At 44.3% G+C, this 24,934-nt stretch overlaps 1 protein-coding gene across 9 annotated transcripts in view; it reads left to right on the top strand.

The window, feature by feature from the left end:
- RALGAPA1 (Ral GTPase activating protein catalytic subunit alpha 1) overlaps positions 1-24,934 on the top strand; it is a 241,989-nt gene that overhangs the window by 120,692 nt on the left and 96,363 nt on the right. For all 9 annotated transcript variants that reach the window (XM_043550010.1, XM_037900616.2, XM_007065253.3 and 6 more), the window contains 4 exons: positions 4,145-4,273; positions 5,954-6,079; positions 7,077-7,135; positions 16,696-16,804. In XM_043550010.1, coding sequence (XP_043405945.1) covers positions 4,145-4,273; positions 5,954-6,079; positions 7,077-7,135; positions 16,696-16,804 — 423 coding nt within the window. The remainder of the gene's footprint in view (positions 1-4,144; positions 4,274-5,953; positions 6,080-7,076; positions 7,136-16,695; positions 16,805-24,934) is intronic.

Below are 24,934 nucleotides of genomic sequence, written 5' to 3'. Positions count from 1 at the left end.
GGCGGGGGGGGCAACGGGGCGGCAGGTGGGGGGGCAGTGGGGTTTTCTGGAGGGGCCCCACCCATCTCATTCCTCGCCATCATGAGCAGGGAGGGAAGAGGAGACACCAGAAGGAGGAGGGGAAAGAGGAAGCAGGTCGACCAATCCGTCCCGCGAGGCTGCAGGCAGGGGAGGAAGGTGCCAAAAGGGGTGGGCTGGATGGGAGGGGAAAAAGGGGCTAGGGGTCAGTTACCGACATAAGTTGGGATTCCGGCTCCTCTAGCTGCACTAGAGGAGGGGGGGTACAACAGCACTGAGGGTGCAGTGAAGAGGGACTAAACTAAAACGGGGAGTGGCACAAGCGCATGGGAGGGGGCATGGGCGCACGGAGCAAGGGGCTAAGCAGGCTGGAGGTAGGACAGGAAAACCAAGGGGCTAGCTTCAGAGGCTGGGGCGGGGCAAACAAAACAAAGATTGCAGAGGGAAATGGGTGGGCAGACAAGCAAACTGAAGCTAAAAAGGGGGGCTGGGGCAAAAGGGGGAGCAAAAGGCTGCAAAGGGCAAATGGGGCAGGTAGCAAAGGGCAAAGCTGTGAGGTGGGCAGTCCGGGGGGGGCACGTGTGCCCACGTGCGCTTGCACAAAGAGTCTGTTTAGGCTGGCTGCTGCTTCTGGCCCAAATGGTGGAATCATGGCGTGGCAAGCCAAGCAAGCAGCTGGGTCCAGAGGCAGGAGCTGAGGCAGATGGTAAACAGCCGGTGGAGGGGGCAACGGTGGTGGTAGTGGTGGGAGTTGGGGAGGGGACACAGATGGATCGAGGGGCAGCTCCACGCCACACCCCCTGTGTCCCCACAAACACAATCAAAACCCCCACCACAAGAGCACAGTTTGAAAGTTACTCAGTTCAAAAGGCCCCCTCCACGGTGGTCTGCAAAGTCTTTAGGTGCTCCCCCACTGGTAGATGGTCCTCTTCTTCTCCTCCTCGGGGCTTCAGCAGCTCCAGGCAGCAAACTCCGCAGCAGCAGCTCCAGGAACTCCAGGTGGTGGTCCAGGCAGGCAGAAAGGACCCCTCTCAGGTGGTGGTGGTGTCCACGGCAGCAACGGCTGGGGCTGGGGTCCCTCACTCCCCTCCTCTGGGGAGCGGACCAGCAGGCCCCCCCTCAAGGGGCTGCAGTTGGGACAGTAGCAGCACCCGAGGGTCGGGGGGCGTCCAGCAGCCAGCCAGCAAACAGGTGGCAGAGAAGCGGGCGTGGCGTCTGGCCCATCCAGGGGAGCAGCTGGAGCAGCAACAGCAGAAGGGAGAGCCCAGGGCCTAGCAGCAGGAGCAGCACCCCTTACCCTCCCTCTCCCTCCAGGCCAGATGGCTCCAGGAGAGTGAGCCTATTGGGATCCAGGAAGTGGGCGGGCAAAGCTCGCCCACTGCTAAAGGATCCCCCTCCAGCCTAAGGGGGAGATCCACAGGACCTGGAAACCAAATAATTATGGGGGACAACTAATGAAGAACAGGGATGGGAGTGCGGTCAAAGGGTCAAAAGAAGGGAACCGGACGGGGACACCGAGCAGAGAACCCCGGACAGCGCCCACTGCTCCTCAAAGGCGTCAAGGGAATCGGTGGACGCCGCCCAGAGGAACTCTGCCCGGAGGCGTGAACGGACGGAGGATCGGAAATAGGCCCCGCAGTCGCAGGAGACTCCATCGGCCAACCTCCTCACCCTGGTTTTATAGATGGCCACTTTAGCCAGGGCCAGGAGGAGGTTGACCAGGAGGTCCCGCGACTTAGTGAGGCCACGGACAGGGAGTGCGTAGATAAGAAGGTGAATGGAAAAGTGCAACCAAAACCTTAACAAAATATTGGTGAGGAGCCGGAATAGGGGCTGCAACCTGGCGCACTCCAGGTAGACGTGCGCCAGGGTTTCCCTCACGCCGCAAAAGGGGCAGGTGTCTGGGATTGGGGTGAACCGCGCCAAGTACACGCCCGTGCTCCCGGCCCCGTGAAGGAGCCGCCAACTGATATCCCCGGCAGGCCTCGGGACTAAGGTGGAATAGAGGCTGGCCCACCGGGGCTCCTCACCCTCTAGAGGTGGCAGGAGGTCCCGCCACTTTGTGTCAGGGCGGGACGCGAGGGTGAGGACATGAAGGGTGTGGAGCACGAGCGTGTAGAGATGTTGTTTTGGCGCGGTCTGGAACCGGACCGGCTGCAGCTCGTGCAGCCGGCTCACGGTGAAGGGGCGGGGGAGTCGTTCGGGTCCACGGGGCAGGGGCCCGATGAAAAGGTCTGGAGAGTCTGGGGTGGAGGGTGGGCAGGGCGCGCCCTCTCGCAGGACCCGGTCGAGGTAAACCCGAGCAGCGGGCGGCAAAGCGGCCCTCACCTCCTGAAGTACGCGCAGGGCGGTACGAGGTCTGGAGAGCCCCATGCGCTGAGCGAGCATCAGGGGATCCAGCCAGTCTCCCCGGTCGTAGTCCAGGAGGTCTCCGACTTTGGTGACTTCTGCCAGGACCAACCTCTGGCGCACCGAGGGGGACTCCGCCGCCTGCACACGGAGGTAGGGGTTGTGTAGCAGGGGCTCCACGAGGAGATCTTCCCCCACGGAGGCCGCCACGGACCTGGTCGCTGCAAACAGTTTCCAGGTCCGGAGGAGGTCCTGGTAGAAGACCGGCAGCCCGGAGAGGTTTCGCGGAAGACCTCTCGGATGGAGATAAAGGAGCTGCCGGTCATATCGGAGCCCTCGGAGGCGGCGCAGGAAGGCGTGCGCCAATGTGCTCCACGCCGGACTACCTGCACCATAAAGGAGCCTCTGCAGGGCCTGGAGGCGGAAGACATGGACCTGAGTGCGGAGACACTTCAGGCCCTGCCCTCCCTCCTCCAGGGGCAGATGGAGAACCCCTGCAGAGATCCAGTGCAGTCCTGACCAGAAGAACTCCAGAATGAATTTCCGGAGGTTGGCCAGGAAATCCGGGGCCGCTCCAGGAGAGTGATAGAAGGCAGATATATTAGCCCCAGGTGAAGTAGGTCCCTTTTCCCTGGGTCAGGTAACAAGGAAGGTTCCAGAACAATCAGGAACTTTCTGGAAACAATTAAGGCAGGCTAATTAGACACTGGCTGATTAGAACACCTGCAGCCAATCAAGAAGCTGCTAGAATCAAAAATTAAGGCAGGCTAATCAGGGCACCTGGGTTTAAAAAGGAGCACAGTTCAGTTTGCGGCCTGTGTGCGAGGAGCCGGGAGCAAGGGGCGCTAGAAGCTGAGAGTGAGAAGGCGTACTACGGGAACACTGAGAAGTATAAGCATTATCAAACATCAGGAGGAAGGTCCTGTGGTGAGAATAAAGAACGTGTTAGGAGGAGGCCATGGGGAAGTAGCCCAGGGAGTTGTAGCTGTCATGCAGCTGTTACAGGAGCCACTGTAGACAGCTACAATCCACAGGGCCCTGGGCTGGAACCCAGAGTAGAGGGCGGGCCTGGGTTCCCCCCCAACCCTCCAACTCCCACTTGATACCGGAGGAGTTGAACTGGACTGTGAGTTCCACCAGAGGGAAAGGTCTCTGGCCTGTTCCCCGATCCACTAGGTGGATCAGCAGAGACTTCGGGGATTGTTCTTCTTCCTTTCCCCATGCTGGCCAGTGATGAGGCTAACTGAGCGAACGGCAGATCTGAGCCACGAAAGTGGCCAAACTGAGGGCTGCCGTGAACCTCTGAGGTGAGCAAATCCGCCGATAAGCGCAGGACCCACCAAGGCAGAGGAGGAACTTTGTCACACTTAGAAATTTAAAATCTTTATTAATGATGTATTTCATGGGTTCACTAAATCTGCATTCACTTAATATATCATGTAATGTATAGCTGCAAACAAAATAATTTTAAGACACTTTAATATGTCATTCTTTATATTAAGATTCCATTTACAAATAATTTATAATGGATTAATAAATGCTTAATAGGTATTATAAGCATGTTACAGTCATAAGCAGTACTTGCTATAGTTGATTATAAGTACCTCAGTAGAAAGTGTAATGAATGGTTATAAGCAACCTGTTGAACTCTACAGTTGATTAGTAAATTTTTAAATTATGCAGATTTTGCTCAGTAGTGAGCATAATTACCATTGTCAGTGTGCTTTTTTGTTTATCTAATGAATGTGATATACTTCTTTCCCTTCTCCTCTCTAAGGATATTGTTAATACAATCATCAAGCACTGCTCTCCTCAGTTCTTTTCACTTGGTTTGCCTGGTGCAACCATGCTTATTATGGATTTCATTATTGCAGCTGGTAGAGTGGCTTCTTCGTCTTTTCTTAATGTAAGTGTTCATCAGTTCATTCTCTTTTGTGATTGTATGTAATCATGAGAAGTTTAATAGAAAGAATACTATGCAACATTGTTCTTCAGCTAATGTGTATTGACCTGTCCCAAAGAGAGAACTTAATGCTTTATTATTGAAATCACCAAGCAGTTCATTAAAACATGACATTATAAAAATCCTATATAGCAGGTATAATATAAAGAATGCAAAAATTTGCTGTTTATTCCTGATGTCTGTTTAGCCTCAGAATTTCAGGAAAAATTATGAGATAACTCTTAACTAAGAGACCACACATAAAGGTGTTTATTTCATCTGTCATCACCCACATGCATATCCAGAGGGTTTTTTTTGTTTTGTTTTTTTTAAATTTCTAGAAGACATGACATTAACAAACTTTTAAGGGGAAGGAACGCTTTTTATTGGTCCATAGCTGCTTATCCTATACATGGCAATTTAAATGTAGTAGGTTTTGTACTGATGTTGCAATGTATCCTTTGGGACTACTAAGAAGTAAAAATGTTGCAGTGGCGTTTAAGTGTTGATAATCCTCCATTTTGGGAAAAGTGCATTGTATACCATAGATATTACATTGTAACTATACAAAACACTCCATGATCCACAGAAGCAATTAAATACCTTTTAGCCAGGGATGTTCATATAATACTACAACCTTCAATTAATGCTTACCATGAGTCGGTGTCATCTTGCTCTGTATACACCCTGAGATATTTAATTTTTAACTGAGCAAGGTTGGCTCTCTTCAAAATCTTGAAATATTCAGAGCTCTGGTGGTGGTGTATGTGGGAGACCTCTTGCCTCAAGAATGGGGTTCTTGGCAAAATACTTGGCAAAAAGCTTAGAAAACAACTACTGAAGGTAAATAATTTCCCCTGTATATTGGTTGAGATGATGTCAGCTTAGTTTTTGGACCATCCAGTATAATCTCTGTGGAGTTTGCTATGGTTACCCAATTACTAAAAGCTCAAACCTTCACCTTTTAAAATTATGACTGCCATGTACAGTTATTTACATAATTATTAGTTTGTATTGGGAGAAGCATTTCTGCTTCCAGTGCAGAGAATTTACTAATTCTTTCAGTGTTTTAAATTGGATTAATTTAAATTACACAGTGGATTATGTTTTCATTTTTACAGTGTTTTCTTCTTAAAAGTGGGTTATACTTGAAATTCCTCCATGTTGTTGCTGTATAGTGACTTCCAAGAATGGGGCTGGTGGCTCTTAAAATTGCTAGCTTTTACGTTTGTACTTTTAAATGTTTATAGCTTTCCATTATTTCTGATCAGCTTGATTGGCAGAGGCATTATTTATCCTTTTAAACTTTCTATTTTGTGTTTGTAAGAAAAATATCTAGAAACAGTGTTTCTTCACAAAGGCTATTTAAATTATTCTCTCTTGTGGTAATACGGGATGTAGAGCCAGTACGTGGTAATGGAAATTTGACTTATCCGTTTCAACACAGCAGCTTATTTAAGCAGTCTTAGTGTATATCACACAGCTGTACTTTTTGTGATAAATACAAACTGCTTGAGTTTCTCTCTGGCCTCCATATTGTCACCAGGATAAACTTAACAAAAATTCAACCTTAGGTAAAGTAGCTGTATATTTCACATTCTTAGTGCAACATGAGTAAATATTTTTGTTTTTCCCCATCCATAGGCACCAAGAGTAGAAGCACAAGTTCTGCTGGGATCTCTGGTCTGCTTTCCCAACTTATATTGTGAATTGCCAGCTCTACACCCAAACACTCCTGGCATAGTTGTGTCTCATTTCACAGATGTTAAGGTGGGAATATTGAGAACATGTGTATGGTATTGCAGCTACCAAGCTGTCTTTTTTTAGTAGTATAGTGTTCCAGGTAATTTTTACTAATATTTAGACATTCTAATATTCTTTTTAGATCTTTGTATGTAGAAAACAAGATTTAAGTCCATAAAATTTGTCAAAATAGGCTTTAAACTTCTAAACATGTAGTTATTCTGAAATTACTGTTGATCAACAAAAACCATCAAAAGTCTCTGCATATGTTCCTAAAAGTAAATATGCATTATTTTGACCATTTTGTGTGCTTGGTCATTGTGATCACTTGAAAAGTTTCTCAGCCTTAAACAGCTCAGAAAGAGAAGAAAAAGACTTGAAGTTTCTAGATGCACTATTTATTCCACTTGCAGTTTATTTTCTTAGGGGCTGCCAAAAGCCCCTATGTGCACCTCCATGGTGGCCACAATACATAAAATCAGGGAGACTCCAGCACATGAAGTTTTGGCTCTGTGACAGCTTAGCATAGCTGAAGGCAGTCTGGGTCATGGATCTGTGTACGTCTGAGGTTCTTAAACTGGGGGTCGCGGAATGTATTCTGGGGCAGGTTGTGAGAAGCTTTAGGAAAAAAAAACTTGCTGCACATTTTACCCACAGCAATGAATAATTACCAAGGCTGATTCCTCGGGACACATCAGGTCCTCAGAAAGTGCTGTGCATTTGACTCTAGATGGCACTGTGCATTTTGATGGATTTCTAGTAAGCTTGTATAGCATTATACCAGGTCGTTGCCATCTGTACACTAACCCATTTGCTACAATGAAGTGTGCACATTTAATTGTACGCATTGACCACAATCACAGTTTTGCTTTTGCTCTTATTACAATGGATTGTTGGCTTATTCATGCAACAGAAAAAAAGAATATGCCCGTGTGTTCTATAGCAGGGACGTTATTTTTTTCTAAAGATTTTTGTGGAGACATTTCTAGCAACTGAGTGTGAACATTTTCATCTTGTGTTTTAGGAACTCACAATCAAAACTGTATTAAGTTCTGCAAGAGAGGAGCCATCTGGCCCTGCACGGTAGGTCATACTTTAACAAGTGATGAAAGGCTGCCATATTATTGGAGGTTTTTATAATTACAGTATATTCAAGTAGGTATGTTGTAATCTAAGGTCTCCTTTTAGTGCTTGTCCATATAGTCCACTAATGGTGCATGTGCACCCTGCACACTTTTGCCAGCAGTATCTGTTGGGGATTGCGTCTGCACCCTGAGAGCCCTCATGCCTCTGTCCAAGGACATAAAGGGCAGGATGACCCCAACCGCTCCTCAGTTCTTTCTCACGCCCTGTGGCTTTGGGTCAGAACTTCGTAATATCTGAGCCCTCACTGAACTTTGCAGGGTTTGAACTCTTGCTCACCGGACAGCCTCCTATTTGTTTGTAAATAGCTCTAGGTAGTGATTGTTAGGTAGTTGTTAGTTTAGTGCAGGGGTGGGCAAACTAAGGCCCACAGACTGCTTCTGTCCTGTCAGACGTTTTTATCTGGCCCTCAAGCTCCTGCCAGAGAGTGGGGTCAGGGGCTTGCCCCGCTGCACTCGGCGCTCCCCGACTCTCAATTCCCTTGATGAGTACCATCTTCTGGCATGCATAGCCACGCTGCGTAGGCGTGACTTCACCACGCTTTTTCCAGGATCGTAACCCCACCGCTACCTGGCAGTCCTGCCCCATGCAGCAGCGCACCCAATCCCTTCCCAGTCTCCTACGGCCCCACCCTCAACAGCCTTGAAACCACCCAGGGGCCGCAACCGTCCCAGCTAGGGTTCCATGGCGGTGCCTGGTATAGCCACTTTGGTGTCCCTCCTGGCAGGGCCCCTAGGAGTCCCTGGTACTGCCCTTGTAGAGCGTTTTCACCCCCTACCCCCCGCCACACTCCATGAGTCCCCCCTCTCCCCACCTCAGTAACATTCCTTATAGAGCGCCCCCCCCCCCCACCAGGCAGTCATGGCCCACCATACAATTTCCATACCCAGATGCGGCCCTCAGGCCAAAAAGTTTGCCCACCCCTGATTTAGTGAATAGTTTAGTGCAGTGTTGCTTTTTAATTCATTCCTTTAGTTTATCCTGCTTCTGCTGTATCAGAGTAGAAGTGTCTGGGGTTTAAGAACTGTCCTTCATGTGAATAATGCCCCTCAATGATAAGAACATCAGATGCTAAATGTATTTGGGAGAAGGGCATATTGTTGGTAGGTACTCAATTTGTAAGTCCTTCTCAAAAAGAACACAAAAAGCTAGGGAGCCACACTCGCCAATGGGTTTATGGAAAGATCAATGCATCCCTCCTCAGATCCAGGAGCAACAAAGGCTGAAAACCTAGAGCAATTATCTTGTAAAAATACTCCCATCATCTCATCAGCGCACTGCTTTGATGTGCAAGTATCACATGGCATGCCTACAGTGGTGCAACTGTTCATATGTAGCTGTACTGCTGCAGCGCATCAGGTGAAGAAGCTCTGTGCTAGCAAGAGAGAGCTCTTCCATCGGCCTAATAAAACCACCTCCATGAATGGCAGAAGCTATGTCAGCGGGAGAAGCTCTCCCACCAACATAGTGCTGTGCACCAAGCGCTTATGTCGGTGTAACTTGTGTCACTCGGGGGAAGGGGGGATACTCTCACCCCTGAGCAGCAGAAGTTATGCCAGCATAGGCTATAGTGTAAACATAGCCTAAGGATCTTCCTTCTCAGCTGATAATAGCTGTCCTAGCAGGGGAAGAAAGGAAGATTCTAACCCTAAAAAGTGTAAAACTCCACATTTACCCTTGGAGAAGAGTAATGCAAGGCCCAGAAAGGGTCCTTCTGCAACACATGCAGACTCTTGTCACCAATCCTTAGTACCAATCTCTTCAGTTCATAAGAAATTGCTCACACCAAAGTGCATAGTACTCACTATCCCTGTACCAATGCAGTCTGTTCACTTACCTTTGGTACCAGAGTTCTTGGTACTGAGGACTTATATGGCACCTAGAGAGTAATCTATCTCTTTGATAGTGGTCTCACTATTAGCATTCTCTAAGGTACCCCATAGTGGTACTGACTGCTTATTAGATCCTGGTACAGAGCACACCTGCAGTACCAGCCAGAAGTTGCATAGAGGGTCTGTCTAGCATCTCTCTCACAATGTCTCCACCACTAAAGGAGGAGTGCTGCTTCTCCTTCTCAGCTTCTGATGATGGTGGAGAGCCCTCTCCCTCTCATTCCCTGGGAATTAAATACGTACGTCTCTGATAGGGAGTCTAGGTCTCATTATCATTACCCTAGTTCTGAAGTTCACAGGAACCCTATTTCTTGGTATCTTCCACCATGGTCCCCTGCTCCCTATGCTTTACAGAACCCTTGGCCCTATTGGGCTTAATAAGGCTTTCAGTGTGCCAATTGGTCAGCATTTGCAACATGTTCCAGACCTATATCTCCACTTCTCTTGTCGCAAAGAATAGCACTTTTAACTATTCAAGAACCAGATGCTTCTGCTGAACATCTAGACTAAGGCTCTGAAGAAGTTAAACTGATGATCTCCTTATTCTAGCTCACATAACCTTGTCATCTCCTCATATGGCTGTAGTTTTTTTAATGCCCTCTTCATAGCCAGAGGGCAAAGCATCTTTCTGGGCATTTCTCAGCAGAATGGCAGATGTGCTAGAGATCCTAGTAGAAGTTGTCAAAGGGAAGTCATACAAGCTCTGTGACATCTTGGATACAACCATGCCAGGTCGTCTAGCGATGCCTACTAATGAAGGCACCTTGTGAAATTGCTCTGGCAGAAACTGGCCTCTCTAGCTTCAACTTGCAAGCATTTACAGCAACAATATCAAGTACCATCTGCAGGTTTCATACAGTTTTATATACATCCTGCTCCAAGATTCTCATAGTGTTAGCAGTCCATGAAAAGATGAATCATCAAGGTCCTTCCAAATCTACCACTTGAGATAAGGCGCTTAAGAAGTAGACTTAATTAAGTGCAAAAATTGCTTCTTTGCAAGCCGACAGATGAGAATAGCCAATTTGCTAGCATTACTGGCAACATTTGACTATTTGAATTATGATAACCTCTCCAAATTGCTAATAAAATCCCACAGGACTGCAGGGGAAAAAAAGATCATCTTACTCAGAAGACTAATGATGCCTTGCATTCTTTAGGAGTGTATTCATCTGCTTTGAAGAGGAAAGCAGGTAGGCCTCAGTCTTACCTTACACACTCATATTACCCTCAATACAGACCACCTCAGCCCCCAAGAAAGCATCAGAAGTTCCAGAGGAAAAAACCATCAGCATCCTCTATATCATCTTCACATACATCTACATCCTAGAGGAAGAGAATTTGCCAAGAGCTATGTATGACTTCTAGTTGATCACTCTGTTATTTCCCCACTTTTGGAAACCATCTTTTTTATTTTCATCGCATGTGGAGAACCATAACAGACCATGGGGCTATGGAGGTAGTAAAACCAGGATACTCCATTAAATACCCACCCTTTCCACTTGAATCTTCCCCTCCTTCTCCAGGGGACCCCCTCCCCATTAGAGCATGCTACATCAAGAAGTTGAGTCACTTGTAACTTTTGGTGCAATAAGAGATTCCAACAGAATTCAGAAGGAAAGGGGTTTACTCCCAATATTTTCTGATACCAAAGGAAAAGGGGGTCTCCTGACTAATTCTGGATTTGAGACAGCTGAATACTTTCATCTGCAGATTCAAGTTAAAGATGGTAACCCTGGCCTCCATAATTCTCTCCCTAGATCCACAGGAGTCATACTCAGCTCTTGACCTTCAAGATTCCTACTTCTGTATAGATGTCCATCATACCTACAGAAAATATCTAAGATTTCAAGTGGTCAGTTCCCATTATCAGTACCAGGAATTGCAATTTGGACTGTCAGGGACACCGAGGGCATTCACCAAATGCCTGGCTGTAGTAACAACCTACTTGAGTAATCGATGAGTCATACTTTACCCATAGATCAGTAACTGGCTCACCTGAGGCAAGTCTCCTCATTGACTCCATTCAGCAGACTCTCCAGCTCTTTGCTTCCCTCAGGGATTTAGTGCACTCCTATTCTTGCAGCTTCCACATATCTCCCCCACGCGATCCAACCCCCTTCCTGCCTTTGAACTTCTATCTATCATACTGTACTCTTCCCCTTCCCTTGATGTACCTGTCAATTGCTACCCACTTCTCTCCTTCTCACCTTACTTATTTTGACTCTGTACTATCTCTTCATTGTCTTTCAATTTCCCACATTAGCCTTGCAACTGCAACTTTTCATGTTAACTTCCCATTCAATCATTTCTTCTCCCATTTCCTCTCCTTCATCTTCATGTTTAGCCTTCATCTCTGGGTCATGTCTTGCACATGTGAAAATGGCCACTCCTTGGACTTTATCTTCACTCAGCAATATTCCCTTCCTGACCTATCGATTGCTGAATTCTTTCTCTGACCACCATCTTCTCCTCTCCACTGCTCTTGATTCTCTCCTTCATCAACACTGACTCTGTAATCAACTCCTTAGACTTCTCCTACCATAAAGTCCACCCTTCCAAACTCCTGTCCTGTCTTGTACCTCACATGTGTTTGCTCTACTCATGCGCTAAAGAAAATCAATGTAGATTTCTTCCACTAAGATTCACCATCTCCTCTTTATTGCAAATATAAAGTATTAAAACATCCATGAGTAAGACCCAAAACACAAAACTAAACCCATGGGGTTGTCTTTTTGTTCTGTGTTTGTACAGTGGGGTACTGGTCCATGACTGAGACTCCTAGGTGCTATTATGATACAAATAGTAATAAATAGGATGTCTTAAAAATCATGCGATTTTTAAAAATACTGATCTGTGTTTGTTTTTGGTCTGTTTCTTGATTATTATTTTTTTTAACCTGTAGAGGGTAGCCCTAACCCACAATTTGTGTGTGCTAATTGCAGATTGAATTTTTAATCTGAAAAGTATATGCACAATTGCTTTTCCCCCTGCCTTCAACTGCTTGGCAGGGAACTCCATTTTTACCCTATTCTAGCCTCTGGGATGAGGAATTGAGATTCTTGTAATTTTAAAAATCATTTATATAGCATCATAAATTAAGGTTTTTGTTTTTCTTGTTTTGGAAACTGTAGTTATGTATTTAATGTATCTTGGAAGGCAGTCCAGAAATCACAAATATCATGTATTATATAGTTTTTATTGCAGGTAGTTGAGCATTCTTAGAATCTTGAGTTCTTCTTTTAATGTGTCAGTAGGTGTGCATGTGCCTCATGCACATGAGCTTGGACTCTTTTGAATAGCAGTGTTTGTCAGGGCTTCTCATGTGCCCTGTTTGAGGGCATAAAGGGCGGAGTGGCCACAACCCTCCTTCAGTTCCCTCTTACCACCTGTGGCCGCAAGACAGAACTCTGACTGTCTGACCCAATTCTAATTCATGGAGAAATCTCTTTTCCCCTTATTGAGATTTTTTCTTTAGTTGGGCATTCTTCGTCCCTCCCTTCCCTCCCAAAGGAAGTGAATAAGCAAGGTGAGACCCTCCTATACATTCAGATATACCAGGGTGAAATACTTTGCACCAACCATTGGTAATGGCAGATTCTAAGCCAACGGGGTTTAAATGCTGTACTACTTGCAATGGTCTGATGCCCTTAATTGGTGGACACAGCAAATGCCTCTTCTGCCTTGGGGAAGGTAATATCCCTAACAAATTTTCATATGCCTGTCCTTCTCATCCCACACTGGAAAATCTTGAGACCAGGACTCAAACTACACTTCTTGGAGCAATCCATGAAGTTGCATTCGATCCAGGCATTGAAACGTCCTCCAAACCAGAGCTGAGGTTTGCAAGTGCCTACATCTTTGATTCCAGAAGGGAGAAGAAATCTAAAAGGGTTCCAAGACCATCAACATCAGGGCTGGGTTTCCCAAAGCTGACCACATTGGCACCAACACCCAGGAAAAGTGATTTGACAAGTACAGTACCAACACTGAGTGCAAACACAACTCAGAGTGGTCAAACAACCATCCTTCAAGGACTTGAGGCCAAGAGATAAGTGCTCAACTGTCTATGATGTTGAAGGCAAAGTCAGCGAAGAAGGCTTGAGGAACTGTCACACTGGTATAAATATTGATGGCAAGATCCAACCCAATACAGACCCTGGCACCAACCAGCAAGCCCTTTGACAACTCAGGTATGCCTTCAAGGAGACACCACCACCTTCTTCTTTTCACTGGCACCAGCAATATCCATGCTAGAATCCTAGCCTGTGACACTGCCATCCCCAGAGATACACTTTTCCTCACTGTCTCTGAGGAACCTGCTACAAGCAGGGAACCTTCTTCAAAGAGACAGGAGTGATACCCTAAAGAGAGTGATTTTGAGGGCAGTGCTGAAGTCTTAGGTGTTTACACTCCAGTACCATCCTGTATGTCCTTCTGGTACCAGCCCCCTTAAAGACAAAATACCATTTTAGTCTTCTTTGTCATATATCAAATTTCCTCCCAAAGGCAGGTTTGACAAGACAGTTGAGAGCTACCCCAAAACCATCCCAGAGTTGACCTTTGGAAGCCATCTTGCCCCTTTCTGTTGAGCATGATTGGAGATTATGGCCAACAGAGGAGTGCTGGACATCACCACCCATTCCCCATTCCTCTTCTGGAACTCTTCTCGCAGGAGCCTATTACTAAAAGTGGCCTCATTGCTTCATCTAGGAGCCATAGAAGAGGTTCTGCAGAAGTTCAGAGAGAGAGAGAGAGAGGAAGGCTTCTATTCCTGGTATTTCCTTACTCCAAAGAGGAAAGGGGATCTTCATCCTATCATAGACCTGAAGAAACTGACAGATACATATACTGCCTGAGATTCAGGATGATAACACTTGACTCCATTATCCAGTCATTGCAGGCTCAGGAGTAGTTAATGGCTCTGGACTTATAGAAAACATACTTCCACACTGCCATCCACCTTGCCTGCAGGAAGTACCTGAGATTTATGGTGGGGCCAAGCCATTATCAGTACACGGGACTGCCCTTTGGACTCTCTGCAGCACCGAGGGTCTTTACAAAAGTGCCTCATTGTACATGCACGCCTAAGGAAAAAAATCATCCATATATATCCATATCTAGACGACTAACTGATCAGAAGCAGATCACATCAGGAAGTTCTCTGACAAACCTCAGCTATGTGCTACCTCTGTTTGCCAGGTGGGCCTCCTGGCAAACTACAAGAAATCATCTCATGATAGAATTCATATGGGCCAGGATAGATTCCATGAGGGTGAGGGCATGCTTATCTTAGGACTGAATCCTCTCACTGGAGTTGTTAATAAACATGGTGGTATAGCACCTGGCTGTAACAGTATGGCCTTGCCTCACATTATTAGGTCATATGTCTGTTTGTACATATGGGACATCGCTTGCCAGATTTCATCTCACACCTCTACAACTCTGGCTCAGGTCAATGTACTCTCCTGCGAAGAATCAGATGAGCGAGAGCTTCAATTCTATCTTGTGTCTTTGCAGTGCTGATTTGGTACCTGCATCCCAACAGTGTTTAAAAAGGGGGTACTCTCTGTGACCCGTCACCACCCAAGGCATTAATCACAGAAGCATGTGGAACAGGCTGAGAAGCCCACCTGAATCATCTGCAAATACAAGAGATGTGGTCCTCAGAGGATGTAAAATGACATACATGAGGGGGTACCTGCTCTGAAGCAATAACTGCCAGAAAGCAATAACTCTGGAACTGGTGCTACCTGCATGACATAACCACTAGCCGTGCACCTCTTGGGAGCTAACAGTGACTTCACAGACTTTCTAAGTAGACAATCTCTCACCAGCCATGAGTGGACACTGCTGAAATCCATCACCTACTTGATATTCCACCAATGGGAGGATCCAGTGATAGACCTGTTTGCCACCAAGGACAACATCAATTGCCTAGACTTCTGTTCCACAGGAGACGTGAGCCTGGGATGCTTGCTGGACACCCATCTGCATTGAAATTGGGACATCCTTTATGCCTTCCCATTGATTCTCCTAATCTCCAGGTTGATTGCCACAGGCAGATGAGACTAGGCCAGGCTTATTCTCATAGCTTGTTACTGGCTGAGACATTTTGGGCTGATGGACCTGTAGCAGATGTTCATGCAACCACTGATCAGGCTCCCAGATTGCCCAGACCTGTTTTTCCAAGATCAGGGTCAAAAATTGCACCCAGAACTGAAACTGTTGCCACTGTTGGCAAGGATGTTGGCTGGCTGAGCGCCTGGAAAGAACCGCACTTCACATGTTCAGGAAATCCTAATACAAAACAGAAAACTGTTCATGAGACACATCTTCAAATAGAACAGACTCGCGGTGGCCAAAACCCACTGCAGCCACCCCGATATTGAGGATTCTGGACTATTTGCTGTAACTGACACTCTGGGCTTCCATTTAGTTCAGTCAAGGCTCATGTGGCAGCAGTATCTTCCTCTAATACAGTCATTCTCAGTCCTCTCTCATCCAACAGTATTCAGATTCCTTAAGGGCTTTCTACATGCATATTCATCCTTTAGAGTATCTACTCTAGCACAGGAAATCAACATCGTCTTTCTAAAGCCCCTCTTGGGGCGCTCCATCTATCCTCTTACACTATAAATAGTCTTTCTAGTAGTTGTCACCTCAGAAGAATGAGCAAGCTTCAGGCACTTGTGGTAGAGCCCTCATGCACTTTGTTTCAACAAACAAGGTTGTACTGAGACCTCTTGCAAAATTTATCCCCAAAGTGGTTTCTAAGTTCCACTTAAACCAATCAATCAACTTACTTGTGTTCTTCCGAAAGCCACATTCCATACAAGCGAAGAAGAAACTCCACACCCTAGAAATATCCAGACCTCTTCAATACTGCATCAACAGGACCAAATCTATTGTGGCTATTGTTGACTGCTCCAAAGGATCAGGCCATTGTGTCACAAAGACTTACAAAATGGGTAAGTCATTATCTCACTGTACTACCAGTTAGCTGCTGTACCTCTCCCACCAACTACTAAGGCCCTTTCCACCAGTGCCCATGTAGTATCCTTGGCTTGTTTCCAAAACATACAGATATCAGGAATTTGAAAGGCTATTACCTGGAGCAATAAACTCACATTTGTCAAGCATTATACACTGGACTTAGCTACTAGGTCAGATTCCAAATTTGGGAGAGCGGTACTCCAAATTCTGTGCAACTGATTCTGCTGATGTTCCGCATTCCAACCATCCAGGGAGGATATTACTTGCCAGTCACCTACAGTGGGATCCACGCTGACCCATACTCCTGTGGTTCTTTGAGATGTGGTAATGCATGGATCCCGCAACCTGTCCTTCATCCCCGCGTTAGGAGTTTTTGGCTAACACAGGCTTTCTAGGGAGGGTTGCAGCCACTCTGCTATTTATGCTCTTGTACAGGAGAATGAGAAAGCAGAGGATGCATGTGCAGTCCCAGCGGACACTGCTATTCAAAAGATTGTGAGCTCATGCGCGTAGAGAGAACCACACTGACTGCAACATCTCAAAAAACTACAGTTAATGCAGGGTAAGTAACCATTCCTTATCTGTTTTTTGTTATCTAACCTTGTTTTGCAGATGTGTTGCTCTTTGCAGCCTTGGCATTTGGATCTGTGAGGAACTGGTTCATGAATCACATCATCCTCAGATCAAGGAAGCACTGAATGTGATTTGTGTCTCTTTGAAGGTAAGAGACTAGGTGTACTGCAATCTGTTACAACTTAAATTAAAAATGATTTACATCTTCCAAGTCCAGTGTGCAAATTAACTAGTTAATCCTCACAACTCTGAATTTGTCAAGTGTCATTTTACAGATGATGAGACTGAGATACAAGTTAAGTGACTTGCCCTACGCAGTTTAGTGATTTAGTGTCAAAGACAGGGTTACATACAGAAGTCCCTGGCTTCCAGTCCTGTGTTCACTCTGAAGCAAAAGAATTAATTCATTTTAAAGATGAAACTAACATTTTTATTACCTGCCAAAGTAAGTCATTGCTTAATATCTAAAGGCCAGATTGTGTGCTGAAGGGGAAGGCACAAGGAGTATCCCTTCCTTACACACCTGCACAAGTGCCAGTCACATTTATAGTCCCTGCAGACTGAGCCTCAGGAACAACTTCTTCATAGTGCAAGCCACCCTAAATGGAGCAGAGGAGGCAGAACAATAGCTCTGTCTCTACTCTTGACCAGTCAGCAGCTCTGATGAGATGTGCAAGCGGAGTATGCTGCACCATCCTAAGGGATGTGTTACCTGTGCACTTGAGAGCTCCAAGAGGTATTATGCCTTTCTGGGGCAAAGTGCCTCTCAGAGCTCACATTGGGGCAGTGCAGCACAGTGTATAATATGAACCTAAAGCAGGTCACAACTTTGCACTGTTGTAGTTTATGATGAAAGTATCTATAGGAAAGGAATAACAGAACTCTAATTTTGGCAAAAAAGTAAAGGAAGAATTGATTTTACTACTGTCTTACTTTAAAATATATTTGTAAAATTATCAAATACATTTTGTTAATGATGAGGAATTTTACAGTTTGTTCACAAAGTTTTTCACTTTCCCCTCAATATGATCTGGGTAATTTATAAAACTAAAACTTTTACAGTTTTAGATTGTGTGGATGTTACTTTGTTATAAAAACCTCTAGATTTTCATGTGTTCTGGGTAGCCGGGTGGGGTGAAGGATTGTTGTCCATGTGATTGCTATTTTGGCATTTGTTCACTCATTTGTACCTTATTTAGACATAGGTGCTATACACAAATATTTTGAAAAGCAATATATTCAAATATAGCTAGCAGCAATTGTGGACCAATATCACCACAGTACTACTTGATGGAGGAGATTTATAGTGGAGTGATCTTGTCCTTTCCTTTGGGAATGGTAGGACCCTCATTATTCTGAAACAGCCTTAAGTTTTTGTAGTGATCATTAAGGCTACGATTTAGTCACTAAAAAAAGAACGGGGAGTACTTGTGGCACCTTAAAGACTAACACTTAGTCACTGGTATTTTTAGTAAAAGTCATGGGCAATAACCAAAAAGTCACAGTCAGTGACATGTCCATGACTTTACTAAAAATACCCCTAACTCAGTCTTAGATGCTGGGGGGGGGTGCTGCTCCGGGGCAGCCTGGGACTAGTTGCCTGGTTGGGCAGCTCTGGCGTCAGCTGCAAAAGTCACAGAAGTCATGGAAAGTCACGGCTTCTGTGACCTCTGTGAAAGACTTGTAGCCTTAAAGATGGTATTCTATAGCTTCCTTGACAATCTGGTCCATTGCCAAGCTTGTTCTTTAGCCAATCTTCCTTCTCCTCCCCCCCCCCCCCCCCAACTCAAATATGTAAACTATATTTTTCCCTATTGAAAACCATTCCTTACTATTCTGTCATTTATTCCTACCTACTTCATAGCATCTTTATTACCTAAACATTTTGCAGACTGGTATATTTCTCAACAGCATGCTCTGTTTTCTTAACCTTTCCTAATAAGTCTTATTTTCAAAACCTTTCTTAATTTTCCTTATTCTCACCTGAACTCTCTACAGATAGTCTTTTTTGTCTGTGATAAACAGAATGGTGGTGCACCTTTTGTAGGCTAACCCTTGCCAAGTGGAGCTAAATAATTCTGTTGATGTTTTCAGCACTGTTCTTTTAGTAATAAACACCATATTGCCATTGCCTATTTTGCCACATCACATTTTAGGTGTGACACCTTCTCAGTGACCTGATAGTCTCTCTAGTATCCTATAGCTTGTACATTTGATGGTTTGAGCCAATTTCTGTGTGAATTTGATATTAGACAAATGTCACAATTGATTTTAACTCATCTCTCCAATTTATCAAAGTTGTGCAATATTTTAATCCTGTCATCCACAATAATTTGTTTTCCCGTTTGTTCTCCCATTCTTTTTATTAACAATTATTTTAAACCAGTATCTTGTAATAAGTGCACTTATTAAGTATGGACCAGTTGGTGCTTGAATTGAAAAATGCTGCTTCAAGTTGGCAAAAACTTTGGAGCATGCCACCTTTTCTGTCACCTTGAACACTGGGGTAAAATATTTGCAAATATACTGTCTAATATGAAAAGTTCTTAAATACAGTTTTGTGTCATGGAGAAACAAGCCAGATGTAGATTGGTACATCAATAATGTCTTGGCTTCCACATCGTCAAGGATTTGGACTCCCAGAGTGGGTTATTTTCTTGTTGGGAGAGGAATGAATGGCTACAGATACAGGAAGCTATATTTCTAAAGTATTGACAAGTACAGTATGTACACCATTGAACAGGAATGTAGATGACAAAAACAAATTGCTTGCTTATAACTCGGATGCAAAAGCTCATTCGGAACTCCAGCCAATAAGCTATGTCCAACTGTAGCCAGCAGTTTTTCTGTAAACACTATGAAGATGCGGCTGTCTCTCTTAACCACACTGAAAGTCTCAGCATGAAAGATGCTAATTGGCCATCTGTACCACTGCAGCTAAAGGTTATGTACGACTCAATAATATCTTGGGCTTGGAGTGACTTCAAAGCCTTCCAAAAAATACCTGTTGCTGACACCAGTTATCAGAAATGGGTTCAGATGAACCAGTGTTGAATGTATCATACAGTGTGAGGCTTAAGGAACTCAATATATTTAGTTTATTGAAGAGACGGTTAAGAGGTGGCTTGGTCACTGTGCATAAGTGCTTACACATTGAAAAAATATATCTGATAGCGAGGGGACTTTTCAACCTTGCTGGCAAAGGCACAACAAGATCCAAGCGCTGGAAGTTGAAGCTAGATAAATTCAGCTCTGAAATAAAATGCAATTTCCTGGGTGAGAGAGCACTTGAACATTGGAACAGCTTACCAGGGTGGTGGTGGACTCACCATGGCTTGGAGTCTTGAAGACGAGATTAGATTATTATTTTTTTTAATCAGATGTGCTTTAATTCAGTTTCTTGGATAAATTGTATTGCCTGTATGTGTGCAGGGGGTTGGGCTGGGTGGTCATGGTGCTCCCTTCTGGCCTTAAAATCTGTGACTGAGTGCCCCCTGTTCATCCCCTTTCTTCCTGGGCAATGGGGAGAACAGGATTGCTTGCATTGCCTGCAGCATACTCTTAGCACTTGCAACTCTGCATTAAAGCAATAACCATAATTAAATCTCATGCTTCAGGGCTTCAGTCAGTTGCCAGCAGAGGTCAGGAAGGATTCTTAAATTCAATGATCTGGACATTCAGGATGTCCATACAGTCCCCAATTTCCTCCACCCCACTGTCTGTCTCACATAGTATTAATGAGTTTCTTGATGGGTAGTCATGCAGGTTTTTAAAGATACTTCCAGCAGTCTGGATTTAATTTCAAATTCTGTAAGCCAGTTGTCAAGCTTTCAGGGTTTTTTTTTTTTATGTTAAGGTACTGTGAAGGTCACCCAGGCACATAAGTAGAGAATCTGTAGTCTGCTTATTGTATTCTCAACCACTTCTGCATTATTGTTTAGCAGATCAGAAGAGATTATTTCATCAGGAATAGAAGAGAGTTCTGTTTTAGACTTAACCTCTGAAGCTTCTCCTGCAGATTTTAAATTTTCTTTTGCAAATGTCTGCCTTCTTTCAGTCAAATGCAAAAAGGTGGCAGAATCTGTAGCCACTTACAAACAAAAGTGCAAAACTAAATAGTTTGAGAGACAGAAGAAGAGAAGTAACTGCTTATATCTGCTCATTTGTATCCCTCTGACTGACTCACAAGAGTCATCCACAAGATCTCTTGATTCTGATGCAGATAAAGAAAATTAACAGAAAGTTTGCAATCGGCACCTTTTCTTGTGCTTCATCAAAGTGTGTAACTTCACCCGTTCTTCCTAGTCATATTGAAGATATGAAAAATTCAAAATGCAGCATCTGTGGCGGTAAGAAGCTGGCCCAGGATACAGCTTCCTCTCAGAGCATCTGCCGTTTTATTTATGCCACATGAAATGTCTAACTCCTTGTTTTATTGTGCACCGTAATTTCCTTTTCATATTGTTTCCAAAAAGCCATTGTGACAACCATAATTTATTTTACTACTTTTTTCTTTTGCAATGCAGTTCTTTTGTCATGAATATTTTGCTATTCAGAAAGTTACAGCTACCCTAAATTCCTCTTCCTCTTAATTCTCTACATGTATTCCCTTACCGACTCTTAACTTTCATTTTTAAGTCTGCCTTTTTGAAGTTTGTAAGGTATAGCATTCCAGCAAGGGGTCATAGAACAGGACTAATGACCTCATGGGATCTCCTGGAAATCCAAGATGCTGTCTCTAAGCATCTTTTACAACTGGGGTAATTGCCCCTAGGTTCAGTTCAGAGCTGGAGCGTAACCACATGGAAGTGCATCCCCTGAATTTGAGAGAAGGCGTACTCTAGTTCACTGGTAAGTAAAAGGAAAGTAAATGAAAGATCTAAACCTATCTGATAGCCTTTTGACAGTGTTGGAAACCTATGCTAAATGACTGTTCCCCTCCATACTGCAAAAAAAAATTAGCACAGCAAGCCTGGGGATTTTTCCTAGTTGTAAAGAACATAGGCCATGCATGTATTTAGGCTTTTGAGTGACTTAGGTTGACCAAATGTATTACAAAAGTTAGCATTGCTAAGAGATACTTAAAGCAGCTTTTTGTATATAGGCAAAAGGTTATTAGGCTATAATATTGTCTTAGCTGCTACCCTATTCCTTAGGCTATTATTCGAGTGTCATAATTAACTGAGTCTCATGGTGAGCCAACCAGGAGTCGAATTGTTGGAATTTTTGAGAAATAAACCTTTTTAAATGTGTTTTTGAATAGTGTATATTGGACCTGTAGCCTGAAGAAAAATCTGGTCCAGTTTGTACTCCGCCAGCACAATTGCAAATGTCTGCTCTCAGCCAAAGGAAAAAGAGGATGTCTCCAATTAGGAGTTACTGTTAATAGATCAGAGGTGAAGTTTCTTGCTAAGGAAAAAGCAATGGTTCTTCTTGCTATTCAAACTAATTGAATTTGAGTGCTTTGGTTAGGGAACCATTCCCTAAACTAAGCTTCAGAGACTTATGCCCAAGAAGAAACCCATTGTTAGAACTGCTGTCATTGTCTCACAGAGGTCCCAAGGTAGAGCAACAGGAGAGAAACAATCAGTTTATATTGGGACAAAAAAAATATTTTTAAGTGCAAATTTTCTTTTAGTCACAGTTCCAACTAGTGACATTTACATCCAACGCTTGCATTCTTATTCCAGACAATTTTAGTCATGCGGTCAACCATCACTCTCTTTGCTCTCTGATGTTGAACTCATTGCATTAGTAATAAACTCTCTGTAATATAAAAATAGAGTACTCAGTGCTTGGATGAGGCACATAAAAGAGTAAGGCCTTGTCTACGCAACAGGGAAAAGTCGATCTAAGCTACGCAATTTGAGTTACGTGAGTAGCGTAACTCAAGTCGATATAGCTTAGATCTACTTACTATGGGGTCCACACTACGCGATGTCAATGGGAGACGCTCTCCCGTTGACTCCTTACTCTTCTCAATCCGCTGGAGTACAGGAGTCGACGGGAGAGTGATCTGGGGTCGATTTAGCGGGTCTTCACTAGACCCACTAAATCGACCGTCGATCACCACACATCGATTCCCCAGTAAGTGTAGACAAGCCTTGAGTAAGAAAACTGAAGAGTGAAAAAGTTAAAAGGATTTAATATGCAATGTAAGGAAAAGATACAAGAATTATTAACAGACTTGACAGACTCAGGTGATCTAGAAAATAACTTGAGGTGGTGATGATGAAGCAGAAATTGAGGAAGGGAACCTAGATAAACAAGATTATTTAGAAGAAGCTAACCAAGTAAGATCTCTTGATTCTCAGGCAGGATGATGAGCAGTTCATCATATTGCTGCAGTCTATAAGTATTTGAAGTTTATTAAAAATGTCAGAATCCTCTAAAATAAATCCTTTAAAATAAAATTCCTCTAAAGGAAATTTCACACAAAGCTGTCTTACAGGTACAGCAAGGGAAAGGTGGGGAGAATATGGAACAAAATGCTACTCGCCACCCTTCTGCCTGGCAAAGTGTGGCAAGGTGGGGAGTGGAGGAGAAAGCAGAAGTAAAATTTCAAATAAATTAGAGTGCTAAGCATATGCATAGAATGCCTTGTTGCCTTGTTAGAAAGTTGTGGTGGTGAAAATATTAGTGTTATGGAATCATTCACGTACCACACAGGAAAGGTGTAAAAAAAAAAAAAAAAAAAACCAAAAAGCCCCAGTCATGATGGTAATTAAGTCCTTGTTAACATATAACTAATACATGATTTAGCTTAATTTCCAGTGCAAGTCACAGTGATACTCTAAGTAAAGTAATGACCAAGAAAATTCACATGTGGTCAGGTCAATAGGAGGAAGTTACCTCAGACTATTGAATATAAAGCCAAAAAATTATAGTGGTCCTAGTGTGACAAAGTTCCTCCTCTGCCTTGGTGGCTCCTGTGCTTTTTGCCAGACTTGCTCACCTCAGAGGTTCACGGCAGCCCTCAGTTTGGCCTCTTCTGCTAGAGGCTCAGACCTGCCGTTCACTCAGCTAACCTCATCACTGGCCAGCATGGGGGAAACGGAGAACAATCTCTGCAGTCTCTGTTGTCCCACCTAGAGGGTCGGGAACAGGCCAGATCCCTTTCCAAATTAGACCTTCCCTTCTGGTGTTGCTCACAGACCAGGTCAAGTCCTCCTGTGTCCGATCAGGAGTTGGGGGGATGTGGGGAACCTGGGCCCGCCCTCTACACCAGGTTCCAGCCCAGGGCCCTGTGGATAGCAGCTGTCTACAATATCTCCTGTATCAGCTGCATGACAGCTACAGCTCCCTGGGCTACTTCCCTGTGGCCTCCCCCCAGCACCTTCTGTATCCTCACTGCAGGATCTTCCTCCTGAAGCCTGATCACGCTTGTACTCCTCAGTCCTCCAGCAGCATGTCTTCTCACTCCCTGCTCCTTGCGTGCCCTCCATTAACTGATGGGAGGTCCTTTTTAAACCAGGTGTCCTGATTAGTCTGCCTGCCATAATTGATTCTTCAGGTGTCTTACTTAGCTTGCTTGTCTTAATTGGTTCTAGCAGGTTCCTGGTTGCTCTAGTGCAGCCCCTGCTCTGGTTACTCAGGGAACAGAAAACTATTCATCCAGTGGCCAGTATATTTGCCTTCTACCAGACTCCTGTACCCCACTGGTCTGGTTCTGTCACACTAGATACAAGAAAACAGAAGTGGCATTTCCATCAAATTCAGTTAGATGGCCAAGGTTGGCAAAAACACAGATTAGAATCATAGAATATCAGGGTTGGAAGGGACCTCAGGAGGTCATCTAGTCCAACCCCCTGCTCAAAGCAGGACCAATCCCCAATTTTTGCCCCAGATCCCTAAATGGCCCCCTCAAGGATTGAACTCACAACCCTGAGTTTAGCAGGTCAATGCTCAAACCACTAGAGCTATCTCTCCCCCATTAGATACCATTCCCAAGTTTCCTGATGTTGACTGTAATCCTAACCATGTGTTTTAACTAAATTTAAAAGCTATAGTCTTTTATAATTGGATACCAAGGTTCAAAGAGCAACTGTAGGATTCTTTGAAACAATTATTTTTTAAATTACATTTGGCTATTGTTGGATCATAGGAACTTCCATGCTGTGAAACTAAGGATATCCAATAAACAGACATAATAAAAATCAAATGTAATAAATTCAAATTTTAGGTTGTGAAACATCAAAATACTTAATTCTAAACATACTGGGAAACTTGAGCACTACGCTTACAACTTTTCTTTTATTATCCCACAAGACTGTGAAAC

Source organism: Chelonia mydas, chromosome 6 (assembly GCF_015237465.2).
Source record: "Chelonia mydas isolate rCheMyd1 chromosome 6, rCheMyd1.pri.v2, whole genome shotgun sequence".
NCBI lineage: Eukaryota > Metazoa > Chordata > Testudines > Cheloniidae > Chelonia > Chelonia mydas.
Note: the sequence above shows the minus strand (reverse complement) of the source record. Positions and strands in the feature narration are given on the sequence as shown.